The sequence below is a fragment of the Salarias fasciatus genome, chromosome 1, assembly GCF_902148845.1.
Source record: "Salarias fasciatus chromosome 1, fSalaFa1.1, whole genome shotgun sequence".
Taxonomy (NCBI): domain Eukaryota; kingdom Metazoa; phylum Chordata; class Actinopteri; order Blenniiformes; family Blenniidae; genus Salarias; species Salarias fasciatus.
Window position 1 is genome coordinate 31,250,706 of NC_043745.1, and position 16,936 is coordinate 31,267,641.

Genomic DNA, 16,936 nt, shown 5'->3' on the forward strand with positions numbered 1-16,936 from the left:
CAACTGCTTCTGTTTTGACACGAACAAGAGCAGACTTTGAGGGGGGCTGCCTTCACCCAGGGTTTATATAGATTATATACTGTGCTCTGTGTTACACAGAGCATGATAACATAGCTTACAATCCAGTACCATCCTTGATCAATCAGAAGCTTCTTCAAACAGTGGAGTGTGTGTATTACTGTTTTACCAAAATGACTGAGCTTCCTTAAGTCGTTCAGCATTTCACATGACGAAAAAGAAACAGAAATATTCTGGACATCCTCTTCAAAGCCATTACATCCTGAAGAGAATATAATCATCAGTTTCGATCGTACTTCCCAGAAGTGTACACCGGTGTGGCATCACATACTGAGACACAAGATAACCTCCTCTCTGGCGATCACAACCTAAAGAGACAGGTCACTGAATCATCTCTGCCTCAGGGAATAGAAAAAAATAAGCAGATCAGTTTGTGAAAATGCTCTAGGTTTGGGGAGGTTACTGATGGGCTCAGTGGACAGTGGCATTTCATGCAAATATTAAGAGATCATTCCATGTTCTCTTATTGTTTTGAAGCTACACACTGCATTCAAAATAACATTTCAGCTTATATTTGCAGTGTTTTAACTTTCCTGGAAAAAATTTCCTTTTAACTTTCAATTCAATTCAGTTTTATTCATACAGCACCAAGTACAACAGTCATTTGTTGGCTCCTTTGCAGAGAAAGCCCAATAGTTCCACATGAGCAGACATAAGCAACCGTGGAAAGCGAAATGTCCCTTTCAAAAGGAAGAAACCTGCAGAACCAGGCTCAGAGGTGGCAGCTTTCGGCTATTCCAGTTGGGGTGAGGGGATTGAAGGAGAGAAAAGGACAGGACAGACTCACAGAACTTGTTTGCACTTTAAAGATTCACATAAGATGCATTATCATTTGGATATTTCTGGGATTTTGCTTAAATTATATATGTCAAGCTGACAGAGCTGTGATGAATTATGACAAACGTCACACATGTAACTGCTGAGAACTGACAGCATTCATGATGCTTAGCTGTGCATTGCAAATGAGATACTTTTACATAACACAATCTGACTGATCCAAGTCTTGCAAAGCCTGAATTATTTCAGGAGACCATGAAGCTGCAGCCAAAGTATTGCAAAAATGAAGTCTTCAGCTTTAAGAAAATTAATTCTAAAAAAAGGTATACAGGTAAGAGTGGAGGCAGCCATTCTCACTGCTCTGTCCCTCAATCATCACCATTAGAAGAAACACATTCAATTCTAGGCTTCCACAAACAAAGGCATCCACACATAAACATCCACACAACCTCAGTTTGCATTCAGAATATGCAGAGAATCCCCTCCGACTGTCAACGTCCATTAAGGCATGAGTAAAGCACAGTACCTCTGCTTCACATTTCAAATTAACATAATGACTAACTCTATCCTGAGGCTGCGAAACAGCTGCCTACACTTGTGTCGTCACATTTGAAACCATACCCAAGCGCCATTTAAAAGGAAAACAAAAAAAAAAAGAAAAAAAGAAAAGGAACGCACCAAAGATCAACCACCTGGTAGCTGATACACACACAGACCTCCCTCTATGAGGACACCAGCATCTACATCACACACAAACTGTGTTTGTCAGGTTTCCTACTGTTGGTGGTCTAGGCTGGAAAAAGGATATCTGCCGTCCGTGCTTGTCGATGGGTCGGCGATGTGGAGAGTTGATGCGGTTGCGATCCCTGTGGACCCTCTCAACCAGCCCATGGTGGCGGGTCCCTCTGACCGAGTCTAACCCTGAAGGGAAACCGCCCTGCAAAAAGGGGTAAGAATCAAACGTTCACATCAGAGAAAAAACACAGCTGTTAACAAACATCCAAAAAGAAAAATTGTATCATTTCATTGAAACAATCAATAACAATGCCAGATGTCCCTTGTTATCAAGCTGACTCATCAGACTTAAAGGTACTTTGACACCAGCCCTGTTTGATCCGGACCTGAGATCACGTCAGGGACTTTCTGGGAAAGTCCGCTTCGTTCGTTCTTATGTGAAAGCTTCCCTGAACTCAGATCCGGATCAAACAAGCCAACGCTGGTCCCTTTGAAACCACAAATCTTGGTTCCCTTGCAAGTGGACTTTCCTAGCGGCTGTAGCAAGTAGAGCGCAATGCATTTTGGGTAATAAAACAAACAAAGCCACCGGCACTGAGTCAGAAGAAACGGAAGCAAAAAAAGAGTTGAAAAATGACTCGTGAGCAGATGTGGAATAGAGAGGTAGTGCAAGTGCTAACTGATAAATGATCAGCAGACTGTATATTGCTGTTGCTTGTGGCTAGCTGCTAGCCAGCTACTGGGAGAGACGTCTGCTTTCGGTCCAGACTAATCTCTGATTAGTGTTCATTTTGGGCGATAGTGGGCCCCAAACAAGCAGCTGCTGTAATTACATGACGTTGTCAAGGCGTTTGGTCCTCTCTCAAAATTGCAGTGTGAAAGTCAGCCAAACCAAATGAAGGTGCGAAAATTCTTGGCACCCATCCCTCCAAGTGACCCGAGTCCGATACAATACTGGACATGAACAGAGGCTTTTCTGTTATGTAATGGTAAAATCGAGTACTTTTGTAATTTTTTTTTTCATTATTATTATAATGCATTTTCGTCAAGAATTTCCTGTCCCCATTGTCTTGATCTTGTAACCTCAGATAGCCAAGGATAATATTCTAACAGTGGCAGTGAGTGCTAGGACCCACCTTTGAATGCAAGATCCTGGGGCAATGAATTAAAATTGGACCTTGACGGTATAAACACAACCCAAATTTCTTTCTGTTTGGTAAGTGTGTTGAGCCTGTACAACATCACGCACTCAATAATAAAAAATAATAAAGCTAGGTCGGCAAAAACATTAGAAGGAATTGGACTACAGGAAGGAGTCTTTTAGATGGTAGAATTCTGTTCCCTGATGAGTGAGCAAAAAGGCTTATGTAAGTGAAAGGGCTCTCTGATATCTAGACATTGAGGCAGTGTTGCAATGACTGCTCCACCTCAAAGAGCTTTTCTTAAGGGTAACAAGGGCACCTTTACCTGGACCCTGCAAACTCCTCGGGGAGCTGACACAAATACAGAGCCCAGTGCGACAGAGAAATGCAGACAAATCACACAAAAGCAGAGACTGCTTGAAGCAGTGCTGAAAACTAGTGCATTGGTATTCACTCAATTTTTCTTCCAGTCTGCTGAAACTCTTCTGAATTATTTAAAGCTCTCAGGAGATGCTTGTTTGCACTTCTGAAGGTCCATCCCACTGTTTTGCGGTTGAACTGCTTGTTCGAAATGGGGGTCAAACACAATTAGCCTTGGAAAAAGCCAGAGATGAGAACAAGACCTTGAGTTTGGCAGATTGTAATCTCAAGGTAAGCAGAGTTTTAAAGAAAACACCCTGTGTCGTTTCACATCAAGCACCGTCTGGCTCAAATAAAAGACACTGAGTGTATTTTCCACCACAGAGAGATTGAATACTGCAAGGTTACATTTTGAAGGCAAGTTCAGACCACTTCAACACAGTGAGGGTAAAAACTCTCATTTTAACAAAGCAGCTGCAGTAATACTGACAAGGAGGTGCTGTAGCACAATTTGCTATCAGAAAAAAAACAAAAAACAAAAACCTGAAACAAAAGTAACAGTAAAGCAGTAAAGGCCAAAATTTGCCCCATATTGGTTTCCATTTAATAGCTTCCCGTAAGAGCTAAAACAGCAGCTTAAATTCTTGATTAAACATGCTAAGCTCTTAATGACCAGGCTCCATCATATCTTAAATCTGTACCATATCATTTAGGAAGAACACCTCACTCTGAGTTCTGCTTATTGGGGGTTTTTCATGTCTCCAGGAGTGAAATGGGAGGCAGAGTTTTCAGTCATCACTTTCTGCTCATGTAGAACCATTTCAGGAGATTCAAATAGTTTCTGAGGCTAAAGAGACTAAAAAGTGGCTCCATCTGATAAAAGTCAATACTGGCTCAGGTCACCATAGACCAGGAGTGCCCAAATTTTTTTGACCCAAGATCTACTTTTCAAATTGGCAATCCCTCAGGATCTACCTCATCCGGGGGGGGGGGATCCTGATGGGACATGTGAACACTGTGAATCCTTACAGTCGGTGTGCCATGTCATGTCATAATTAAATGTCCAGCGTACTTAGAACAGAGGCAAAAATTGTTTATAAATTTGGAAAAGTTGAGACTAAAAACATTTTCACTTGCAACAATACTGGGTGAGGGATTAAGTGAGAGGGAGACTGCACAGGCAGTAGTTCACTTTCTTTTGAGAACGGGTCTGTACAGCAGGATTCACACCCCAGAAGATGAAGCTGTAATAGCGCAAATCACCTGTGTGTGGCAGCAATGCACCGAGTTGTGCCTAGTTTGCCGGAAAAAAAAAGAAGAAGATGGGGGGGGGGGGGGCAGCTGCATCGCTGTTTCTCATGCATGAAGTGCTGCGTGCGTACACACACACACATTTGCTCGCTCGCGCAAATTACTCTCTTCTTTCGTTTTTTTTTTTTTTTTTTTTTAACCGCGCAAACTTTTTTTTCCCCTGCACCTCGCGGTCTACCTGGTAACACTCGACTGGTTGGGCACCCCTGCCATAGACCATTTCCCAGTTCTGCTGGTATCAGTTTAGAACCTTTCTGAATGGACTGAGCTTCTCTTTATAAATCACCCACATGTGTCACACTCTCTTCTTTCTCTCTATAAATCCCTGCAGGTATTACAGGTTTTGAAGCTGTGAGGAAGTGATGTGCAGGTCCTATCCTCAGCAGTCTGAAACATGTTGAATCGTGTGCTGTCTGTTCACTTGTTTATAGCTTTGCGTCCTATTGTTTACACTCCTTACTATTCCCTAACCCCAGACAGTTGAAGCAGATGTCACCCGCTCTGAGGCTGCTTTTGCTGCTGGGTTGTTCTTATTAAAAGGGAGATTTTCCACTGCTCTTTGGCATATTCTTGTTCATGTTTGTGGGGTTTTCCCCCTCTGTATCTTATCTCAAGGCAAGGTACTATAAAATGATTACATTGTAATTGTCATATAAATATAATTTAATTGGGAGAGATTAAAAAAAAAGTCAGGGAACTTCCGGGAAAAAAAAACTAAGAATCTATGATCTGGCTCAACTTTGCAGCAACACAATTGAGAAATCAGAGGCTCAATTTCACATTTCTGATTAATTACTTCACACCATCAGCTAGTTTATCCTATGATCAACAGAACACAGGACAAAATCTGTCCTCTTAACATTTAAGAGTTATGAAATCAAGTAGGGTAATACAACCCAATAAGGGCTCATGCAGCCATCACACAATCAACGGATCTTTGTGCAGCCTTATCCTTGACTTTAAAAAAATGAAGTGCTGTAACAACATTCAGCTCAGTAACAAATCAAGGTGTTATTTTCAAAATGTCAGAAATGTGCTTCAGTAAGTCTGATGCATACTGTATGTCAATGTTCTCTGTAGGAGAAATAAATGCCATTTCCTTTTTATGGAGCACCTGGTTCATGAAAAGCCTTCTCAAAATGCATTGAGTCATGAAAATGAACATACACTTCAGACTGAGCATTAAATAAAATTGTAAGAACTGCTTGGGACCAGGTTTAAGAGGTCTATGGTATTTAATGTGATGACTGTATAAGAGAGGTGTTGATACATTTTAATTTAGTGGTTTGCGTGGGTGCTGTATATTTTGACTGTCATTAGCTCCCACCTGAAATTCAGTGCTTGTGTTGCCAATCTGATTGACGTTGGGCAGAGAGCCTCCGTAGTACTGCGCCCGCGACTGAGACAACCGGAGCTGTTGGATCTTCTGAAACTGCACCTGTCAGTCAAGAAAAAAGGATAAAGGTTAAGCATTTGGGGCTTGAAGTCGATGTGTATTTAAAAAACACAGTTTTACTATTTATATCAAATCAATCTGATTATTCCTCAGAGACAAGACAAATCAGACATATGTATATACACTCTGTAGTGTTTGGGTTTAATTTTTTCCATGAAAGGTTCATCAAAGGATTTGATATAAAATTGTGCATTTCCTCGTTTGAAATGTTCCCACGTCACATTTCAAATAAAGCAGTTTCAACTTTAAAAGACTGTTGTTGCATTACAGGTCACATTTGAAAGCCATTCCCTTTGTGTCCCTGTCCTTTAATCTGCGCTTTCGCCCAGTTCCCTCCTCTCTCTGTGTGTTCCTGCAGGGATCTCTGCTTGTGGATATGATAGGTTTTGATCTGCAGTTCCTATGTCTAATCTACAAAATCTTAACGTCATCCGTTTGTAACATGTTATTTTGTTGTTTTCTGTCTTTTCTTGGTCATCATCCATGAGTCTCGCTCTATTAAAGATTTATTTTCTCAACTGAAAAGAAAATTTTCCTGGCCATTTCTGCCTTTGCTAAGTCATGTGGTATTGCTGGGATTGATGTTATATTCTGAAAGTGAACTGAGGAAATAAAAAGGAATTAAAAAAAAAAAAATAGTCAGATCAAAGAGATATTTGCCAATTTCATGCTCACAGGGCACTGGAACACATTCTTGGAAATGGCAGCTCGGTATTCAATAAAGCCAGTTCTCAAGAGATACCACAATGATCCAGAAAACAGTGGCCAGTCTGTTCTACAAAGGTAAGATTTATCAAGCGAGTCCTTCACTGTGATCAGGAAAATAACACCAAATAAACATTGACTCTCAGAAAAAGGAACTTAGTCGCTTGTATCTCTCAAAAAGATTTTGTGTGACAAGCGAAGAGCAAGTGATATGGTGATTTATTCAAAGGGCAGCGTGGGACTATACTCTGCCAGCAACTTTTCCAAAAAAACAAGTTGCATCTTCAGTTCATCAGAAGATTTGGCCAGAATACAGAAGTCAAATGAATTTGAAACACTTACAGCAACAAAGCAACAGCCCCTTTCACTAAAACAATAATAAAAAAAAGTAGGCTCTCGCCTGCTCGTGAAAAACATCACACTTACAAATGAATTAGCAATATTAATAAATATGCAGCTTCATTACAGTTTTGGACAAAAAAAAAGCTCATTAATCGCACAATTTTAGTTCCAACCTCGACAATGTGATATGCATCTTAAACCTTCAGATGCTGCACAGACCCAGAGCATAAGCTGAATACATTGACCAATAAATTATTGAATATACATATAAGTATTAAAAAGCCACTTCATTTTTCCATCAAAAGCTTTTTTTTTTTTCTATCCCAAATACAGTTTTCCTGGATTTCTTTGGCCATTTCGCTGTGTGCTTCTGAACTTTCTTTTGGACATGGTTGACAAACTAGATCTATTTTGATATGATTTCCCCCCTAGTAAAAATCTTCTTGTTGAACTGTTGAGTTAGATCTGAAGATATGAGATCTCATCACCCGACAACATGCTTGCACTCATGCGTGCAGTTAATTTGGCCTAATTTTGCTTTGGCAACATCCTTCCTTGCTGAAAGCTCCCCGGTTATGCCTGCTGAGAGTATTTCACACTACAGTCATATGAAAACAATAAAGTTAACACATTTCAATATCAATTAAACATTTGGAAATATCACTTTTACATGTGAATGTGGTTTTCATGCTTTAACTCCATGATTCTGTCCTCTTTCTTTGTAGGCAGAAGGCCTCATAAATGCTTTGAACAAAGCAGCAGATGTACAAACTTTAATTCATGTGGACGGGGATATATATAAATACACATATAAAACATACTAGCTTGAATGATGGTGACGCTGTTACATAACATCCAGCCTGCATACTTCAGACATTTATCATTCACAAGGTTGCAAACACCCTGCAGCAACGTCAAAGTAGGCTGGATGGGGCTGGAGTGCATTTGTGCACTAGGGAACAATGTACACTTCTTCCGAGTCCCTTCGGGGTTTAAATTAGATCCTTCGGTCGTTGGTACGAACATTAAAGCAGCTACTTCTAATTCCAGATGTTTGCTGGGAGTGCGTCCTCTGCCCAGGCCAGACTCAGCCTCACTGACTGGGCTTTTCTGTCTCACCGAGGTCAGCGCCAGTTCATACCTTATGACCAGCTCAGTGTCACCTCAAAACCACATCCTCTTTGACCGGCCATGCAGGAATCTACCACTTACAGAAAGAGCACATTGTGAACCAATAGTACAGAAATAATGTGAGGAAATAAAAGGGCTTTATGCCATTCCACGACAAACTATTTTCATTGCTTTGAGAGGTTACTGTATATGACAGGAACATGCTTCAGACAGAGAGGATAAAGCTAAGAAATAAAGTCAAGAAAGGATTTCAACCAATTGTGAACTTGTGTAAAATATCCCTACAAAACAATCTTGTCAAACTAGACATGCATTACTCTGCCTTTTTGTGTGTGAAGGTCAGATGGGACAAGTTCCAGTCTCTGCAATAAAAGATGGAGGTGGTCTAAAAAAAATGGAAGGAAATCGAGTCCAGAAAAATGTATCAAAGCGACTTTCTGAATAATTGCACACTGAGCAGGCAAGTTAGGGGGAAAAAAAAAAGATGCTTTTGTCTTTCATGATTTATGAAGTCAAAGAATGACTGGTGTTATTATGTAAAATTGATTATTCAATTAGTCAAATAGGTAACATACTCCTATCCAGGCTTATTTCATGATATTCAAATGTTAACATAATGAACACATATTTGTGAAAATGTAAAATATTGATAGTAGTCAATTCTTTACTGTCCTAATGTGCCATAAAAAATAGAGGGGTCAAGACAATTTGGAATATATTCATATAAGGGCTGAATGTATAGAAAAATGTGTATTTATAGTATGGTACAAAACTCTACACATGGTAATCGAGAATGTGAAGGTGAACAACTTAAGAGAAAAAGGACGAATGTGTCATCTGAGTCAGATGTGATGAGACTGAAAAGCAACTTCTGCTTTCCTGTTCACTACCTCTCCTCTTCTGCCTTCTCTGCCAAAGATGGAGATGCACTATTCCCCAATCCCCAACATTAATCTTTAGATCTCTACTTCAATCATCTTCATACATTTGTCATGTTTTCATTTTTCTTCTCATCTGGTTTGTCCTTTTTCGCTAATTTTATGTCAGATTATTTCCACAGAAAACAGGATGCAATGTGCATATGGTGGGAAATTGATGCTAAAAGGGTCTCAGATCGCAACTCTGCTGACTGTATATCCGGGACAGCACAAGCAGCAAAACAACCTCTGAAATGCTCTGCAAATGTGAAGACACATTGCAAAGAAGCGTCTTGAAAACAAAGTTTTTGTAAACCTCTGCACCCCTAGTAGCCAAGTTTGTCTCATCATCCAGTGTTACATTGTTTTGACAGCTTAATATCAGGATCTGAGCCATGTCCTGTTTTATATTACATAAGAGATCGTTACCACAGCTGAATGAATGCGAGAAGAGAAACAAGAAGTACAGGTTGAACACCACAATCCTCCTGCCAGCCATCCACCTATCAGACGGACGGCTCGCTCCAAACTTTTGAACGCGCTTACAGTGACAGCAGCAAAGCAACGCTTGTTGGCAATGACGAGAAAAAGAAGTGCATTTACCCTTGAAACGGTGAGGTCTGTCATCAACTGTTCAAAGGCCCGCGTCTCCTCTGCTTGCTTCTGGTTGTGCAGCGCGATCTTCTCGCTGAACTTCCTGGGGTTGGAGCCACCTGTGCCCGGGGAGCCGGACATTGTGCGGGCCGCAGTTTTTAACAAACTTCAGCTACTGGCAAGGGCAATAAAGAGGTGGGGGGGAAACAGCACTGGGAGTCTATTTTCCAGAGTCTCTCAGCAACCACGGTTCCAAACCCATCAGCGTTTTAACACCACATTATCGGTGAAGTCAACTCGGACGGCTGCAGTGACGGAGCTGAGCTTGAAGCTAACGCGGCTAAGCTACCCCTTCAGAGCTCCCGTTAATAAAAGTTGCCTTCTAATGAACAAGGCAGAGGGAACAAATCTTTACTTGGTTAGCTGCACTCGGAGGCTAACTTTAAATACTTTCGTGATTAATGGCGTGGCGTCTACACCAAGTTAGAGGCGCAATATAACTTCATATTGACAACATTTCCAGCGAACCACTTGTTTGAGTCTAGCGTTGACATAACGTTAGCCGTCGCTGCTAACATAATGTTAGCCGACTTAGCTAAGCTGCTGTCAGAGCCATGTCAACAATCTTTTAACACTTTCTCAGCTTGTCTATACCCGTCCCCTGTCAACATCCAACACACCTGCATTAAAAGCAACTCTCGCTAAGATATATCCAACTGTCGTCGGGGAAAGTTGTTAGCATACACTAGCTGAATCTGGCTAGCGCAGCTCACAGTTAGGCAAAGCTTTTCTTTTTTCCCTCTCTTCTGCTCGGTAAAAGGAGTTTCAACAAGTGTCCGCCGCCCCTGTGCGGACTTCGCCGGATTCCCACGAAAATGTCAGCGGCTCACAGGCAGCCTCCAGGTATTCACGCGTGATGCAGGAGTAGAATTTCCACGATTGAGTGAAGTTGTTATTTAGATGACAGCGCGTCGGAGTCCTGCGTTAATCCAGGGACAGCAGCGGAGAGAGATTTCAGACAAACTCCATGGAGATGAACAAACAGCGCTTTTTCTCCACGGCCGGAAGAAAAGTCTTCAGAGAAAACCGCGCCTCATGCTTGTTTAGTTCGCCTGCCTCCGGTTGTCGGTGCTCGGAAGAGCAACTCGGATCCGCGGGGTTGTTATCATACTACTGCGAGAAAAACATTACCTCGTTAAATACAGTCAGTTCCTACGGATGGCCAAAAGGGCGGCGACAAACTCTCACGAACCCGGGATTACTCCCAAATACTCTCACGATTTATTTTCGTGTACTACTACTACTACTAATAATAATAATATTAATAATAATATTTGTAAAAAAAAAAAAAAAACGTAAAAATACAGATCTTTTTTTTCTATTAATATTCCCCCCCACTATCAACCAACCAAAGAACAAGTACAGCCATACAAATTAATAATAATAATAAAAAAAACATTTAATATATCAATTTTCTTAAACAATCTGAGAAAAAGGGATCACTTCAAATGGCAAGAATGGATTAGTTAAGGAAATCCTTTATAAATAATTTCCTACTGGGTTAGAGGTATGATTTGGGATTCCTTGTAGGGAGCAGGGTGAAATTGAAAGTATAAATGCTAAGCAAAATAGAACACAGCATCTCTGCTCAGACTTTGGTCTCTTGCTATGTTTAATTGGTTTTACTTTACTGTTCCTGGTTTCAGTATGACTGGAAAAAAGATTAATTTAAAGTCAAGAATACACACACTTTTCAAGTGGAACAAAGGTTCTCAATTGAAACTGTAGACAGGCCATCTTCCTACATTTTAAAAGTTTACGTAGTTTAAAGAGTTATTATACTAATGGATTCATTTTTACACATAACCTGTCATTTTCAAAATAATGTGTTCTAAAATTCTAATTATAAAAACTCATCCATAGCTCCACTTTACATTTGGTTGTACTGATACATGGCACAGAGTTGCATGCAGTGGAAGACAAATGAAATCAATTTCCTTTATTTTTTTAAGTGGTAAAGGCAATGCTACATGCCATTTCTCACAATTTACTATACTATTATACTATTCTATACTATTCCTCACAACAGCATTGCCCTGGTTTTGTTAAACATTTCAATTATGGACAGAATTTTTTTAATTATCTTCCACTTTATTGGTGACCTTCATCCATGGCTAGTTCCATAAACATTGACAAACTTTTGCATGGTGCAATGATACATTAAAAAGAGAGACAGTTGCGATAACTCAAATCTCCACTTGATTTGAAAGTTAAAGAACAGATAGTTTTTGTGAAATCTTTATATCTCTTTTCAACAGAAAAGAAATAAAGTAACAATATTTCAGAATGGAAATGCAGACAGTTAAGACGCCACATGATTTTCTACAGTCCAACACTGCCTGAGAGATATTTGAAAGATCAGGAAAAGGGTACTTTGTTGGTAGAGTTTTATTAACAGGTATCGTACATTTTACTGAGAATGAGAGCGTCAACGTCAAATCAATTTAAGTGCTTGCCTTGGATTCTGGCAGCTCTACATGAGAAAGTAAATCAACTTAGTGGGTGTGCATGGAATCTCAATTTTAGGCTTATTGAAATAAATGATTCCACTTCAATGCACTGACAAGGATGGCTTAGAGTGACATCTACTGGAAAAACAAGTTCCTGTAATACTGCACCACCTCAAGTTCCCTTGTCTGATCCCTCTTAGGTTTTACAAAAATTTGCTACAGTATGATGCAGACTGACAACATATAAAATATAAATAAGGGCTTTTTTTTTTTTTTAAAGTATTTTCAACAAGAAATGAAAAAAAAAAAAAACAAAGTTAGCTTTCCACATAACTTCTAAATCTGACCTGGCCTTATGGATTAAGAAATACAATGATGCTGCGTTTACTTCGTGGATTGTTGCAAAGCCACAATAAATCAGGAGAAACATCCCATGAGAGATTAATAAAGATAATAATTTCCAGTAAGTCATCTGAGAAAAACTCACGAACGAACCCATTTGCTCAGCTCTGCGGATGCCTCGTCACTCCTGCTCAAGCTTCACAGAGCGAGAAGCAGAAATGCTCTGCAGGTCAGACAGCAGAACCTGAGCTGCAGTGAAAGTCAGCAGTGTCTGGTCCAAGACAGAATAAAAAATAAAAATCCATTCTAACATGAAGATTAAATACCTGTGAAACTTTATTTATGACAAAATGGACTCAAGTTGGCCGTATTGAATCTGGCAAGACTCATACATCAAATTAGGTTGTTTGAAAGTGATAAACAGCTCAATATGAGCGCTGCTTTTTGCTGTGCAATGCGTCTCTAACACCGCTTTTTGTCAAGTATACAAAAATTTTACTGTTAAGAAGTCAGCTTGGTCAGGGCAGATCAAGAGTGACAAAAATACTTTAAATACAAGGTTTTCAAAATTAGAAAAACATGGCAAAGAAGGAATGCATCAATTTCTCCTCCTCAGTGAAGTTTTTTTGGTTGTTATTTTTACAAATTGCCTTCGATAAAGTCCAACTTTGGACTAGCGAAATACTAAAATGCCAGCATATTATTGATTGAAAAAAATGGAGACCCTGAACAAGTCTCTGTCAATCAGGTGAGCAAATAAACTAAACAGCTAAGAAAGACATAAATCTCCATCTTTACATAAAACATATACTTTCAATTAATCAAAGCCCATGCACAAGACATTCATAATATTTAAAAAGCAAAGAAAAAAATACAGTATTTAAACCTCCGACCTAGCTGCAGTTACAGAACAATTAAAAAAACTTGCACAATGGAATGATCCTTGAAGAATAAAGCACATATGGTGATGGTTTGCATCGGCAAAGAACCCTGCTATAGGGGTTTTGTGGTTTTAATTCAGTGTCTGTGGCCCTTTTTGCTTTGTTGATTTTGTCTATTTCCCATAAAACTTCTTGTTGAGCAGAAAAATGAGCAGGTTGACATTGACGGTAGCTTTGTCGAAGAGCTTCATCACCGCCACACCTTCATACTGCAGCTGAAGGAGATCCTGAGGGAAAAAAAAACAACAAAAAAAAAAAAACAAAGAAAGATTAACTAAAAACTGAGCAGCTTCACAGAAAAAACTACCTAAATATGTATATGTATGAGAAATCATACCTGATATTCTAACGGTACTGTCTCCAAATGCACACCCATGAATTTGGCCTTCACGTCAAACACTCCAACACTCTCTGATGGGGAAATCTCAAAGATGACATTCTTGAACCTGTGAAGAGGAAGCGGTAAACAGAAGAATGAAAGGAGAGAAATGAGACACACCAGTTTAAAATGGGCTTACACTTGAAAAGTTTTGTTTTTTTTAAATTAAATCATTTATTTTTCAGCTGCTTGCAACTCAAGTAAAGCTGTAATCAGAAGAGAGCAGCCTGAGTGAAGTTGCGTTCACCCTTGTGGAGCAGTTCGCTGGTCTACGCCAAAGCTCGAGAAAATATATGGGAGTGTGTGAACTCACACTGGGATTTTAACACTAAAACCAAACAGGTAACAATGCGACAGAAATCTGGAGAGACGTACGTCACTGTTGTACGAACATAACTTCAACAAAGATGCTCTGTGCTATAATAAATGCAACAAAAGGATCGACAGTAAAAGCGTTTTTAAATTGTCTCCACTTCAGACCTGTGTACCGTCGGTGACCGCCCCCCCCTCATCAGCAAATTGCTCTCAGTAACAGAGCTTTGCAGGTCTGCAGACCATGCAAGCTCTTCAACCGCTGGAGAATGTTGCAACAAATGAATGTTGGATTATTGTGCAATTTTTTTTTTAGAAGGAAATAACTTTCTTGCAGTGTACAAAATGTGCAAATATCATAACATCAGTTACACTAAAGAGCACTCCTAAAGTTCAATGCTTCCAGAGTTTGGTCTGTGCTGCACTCACCCTTCAATCAGACTTTAACTGAACTGCACCAGATTTCATTTGCAAGAGTAATAAGACCCAGTATTCACACTGCCACAAATAGACCGCAGCAACTGATGCAGCAGTCCCACGAGGGTTCCTTTAAACGGGACAAGTGTGAACACATTGTGGGAGAATCTGATCTGACATAATGGCTGACTTTACGTAGAGGTTTCCCAGAGGTTTATACGGTAGTTTGTTTTGAGTTGTGGAACTTCACTGGTGAAACCTTTGACAAAATGTTTTGCAGTGGTGAACGCCTTTCACTGCCAGAGTGAGCTGAATGATGATGAAGTGTTTGAATAGATGGGAGCTGTTTAAAATGAGCGCAAAAAAATTGCATTTGATGCGGGCACCTCTGAGCCTGTGCAGGGCTATGTGGTTAACATGTGACGCGCTCGGCAGGTTGAAGACCACTCATGTGGCGATGTCTGAATCATCTGCAGAGTTGTAAATACACGTTGGGAGCTGCGATAGTTGATGCAAGACATGAAGAGAGTCTGCACAAGCAGCTGTGCTGCAGGCTGAAATCATGACGATGTTCTCGTGGGCAAGTCAGCATTATCGGGCAACTGAGGCCATGTGAACCTTGAAAGTCTGGGCATCATTGATGAGGAGACTCATGTTCCAGGCAGATCATCTCAGGATCATTTGATCTGTTGCTGTGCCAAAAAGCAGAATGAGGCAGCACAAACATCAAACTTCTTTGGAGTTTGATTAAAATCTGAATGCAGCACAGACCAAAGACTATAAATAAAATATAGAGTGTGGAATAAGACAGGCATCAGAACGGCTGCCGTTTAATGTAAAATGTAATGTAATAATCTCAGGAGTGGATCTGGAATAGCACACAGCGCTGTGTATAAAAAATATCAAAGCTCTGGTGCAAACTTTACATCATAAAAGCATTCCAAATGTCCTAATAAAATATCTGTCTTTAGAACTGCACTAAAAACTGGAGAAAAGAACCAAATCTGTTGAATTTTAAATAACAAGGAATCAAACAGAGGACACAGAGTATTAGGACATGAGGTCAAAGGTGACATGAAATTTAGGACATTTGATTGAGATCATTGTGCAGCATGAAGTTATAAGTACATTTAGTTTTACTCCAGCAGCCTGTACAAACACCAAAGATTAAAAACTGTAGAAATCTAAAGGATTCACAGAGTTTCTGCCTCAAAAAGACTCTGACCAGAATATCAATTCTGCAAGTATGCTGGAGAACATGAATTTTTCATCAATATTTTTTTGCCTGTCAGATCAAACCATGGCGCTTGGGCCTGCATCAAAGAAAAGATAAGCACTTGTGATCGGATGCAGAACTCACTGATTGGGCTGCAGATCGTCTATGGAGATCAGCACACCCTTCTCATGGAGGCGAGAGGCTGTGTATTTCTGCGAAACTTGTTTACTCTTCTTGGCCTTGTTGTCGCCTGGTTTCTTCGACAATCTGGGAAGAGAGAGATGACCACAGTTGTGTCTTGTCATCCTGACTGCATCATTCAGCATTTCATGGATCATTCATTTCATGGAGCATTCATCATGCAGGAGGAAATTCATACGCATACTGACATGTTTACAAGGATGAAACAAGTTTTTTTATTGGCAGACAGCGCACTGCTCATTATGCTTTAAATTACATGACATTTATGGAAAAGTACAAGTATAAAGGTTGCTGCATTAAGGTGAAGTTGGTATGTGATCTGACAGCAAAAAAAAAACTGAACTTCTGACTCATATGAAGTCTTTCTGAGCTTCTTTCTAACCAGGCAGCAGCAGCCGCCCAAAATAGGTTTTGTCAAATCAGGACAATAAAAATGATGTGAGAAATGAGACCTGATGTGCAAAGAGAAAGAATGCACTTCCTGATATTTTCAGATCAGTTGTGGAGCACATTTTCAAGTCAAACACTGATATTTCAGTTTGGATAAAAAGTGTCTAGTTGTAGTCCTGCACGGTGACAGCCCTGTGCGTTTTCTAGTGCCCTTCCACGCCTGAACCTAATGATTGTGCCGCCATAAAACTGCAGAAAGCTTGATGACCACGTTAATCAGCCATTCACTACAAAGAGGTGTGTTAAGGCAGGGACAAGGCGAAAACCTTGAGGAAAGGAGGAGGAAAATCTGGTGAGACAGCAGTCTCTAACTACATCATGAGCAGTGTCAGTCTTGATCTGACTAGACGGCTAAATGTTAAAACAACCTGATATAGCTTATTAATCTGGAGTTTTAATGCAATGTTTGCACCGCTTCGATTGTGATCGTGGTTATGGAGGGATACTCACTTGGCCTTTCTGTTGAGGCCCTCCATGCAGGACTTGATGTACCGATTGTAATAATCGGACTGCTCGCTGTAAAACTTGGCCTTTGAGTTCAGGGCAGAGTTGGTCTGCTGAAGTCTCACCAGCTCGGCTTTCCTACGCTGCCGATACCGTCTCTGGTTTCTGATGTCCTG

The 16,936-nt window shown here is 40.2% G+C and overlaps 2 protein-coding genes across 5 annotated transcripts in view; both read right to left on the reverse strand.

Moving 5' to 3' along the window:
* The window catches only part of crtc3 (CREB regulated transcription coactivator 3), a 41,235-nt gene extending 30,497 nt beyond the window's left edge, over positions 1-10,738 (reverse strand). For 3 of the 4 annotated variants that reach the window (XM_030088618.1, XM_030088610.1, XM_030088602.1), the window contains exons 1-3: positions 9,558-10,738; positions 5,731-5,841; positions 1,664-1,792 (exon numbers count right to left, since the gene is read on the reverse strand). In XM_030088618.1, coding sequence (XP_029944478.1) covers positions 1,664-1,792; positions 5,731-5,841; positions 9,558-9,689 — 372 coding nt within the window. In that variant the 5' untranslated portion in view covers positions 9,690-10,738. The remainder of the gene's footprint in view (positions 1-1,663; positions 1,793-5,730; positions 5,842-9,557) is intronic. The other variant, XM_030088626.1, reaches the window with a different exon arrangement.
* Positions 10,739-11,328: 590 nt separating this feature from the next.
* Positions 11,329-16,936, reverse strand: part of iqgap1 (IQ motif containing GTPase activating protein 1) — a 49,481-nt gene continuing 43,873 nt past the window's right edge. Inside the window, exons 34-37 of the mRNA XM_030084801.1 lie at positions 16,767-16,933; positions 15,810-15,932; positions 13,679-13,787; positions 11,329-13,568 (exon numbers count right to left, since the gene is read on the reverse strand). Of these exons, the coding sequence (XP_029940661.1) occupies positions 13,455-13,568; positions 13,679-13,787; positions 15,810-15,932; positions 16,767-16,933 (513 nt within the window). The 3' untranslated portion in view covers positions 11,329-13,454. The remainder of the gene's footprint in view (positions 13,569-13,678; positions 13,788-15,809; positions 15,933-16,766; positions 16,934-16,936) is intronic.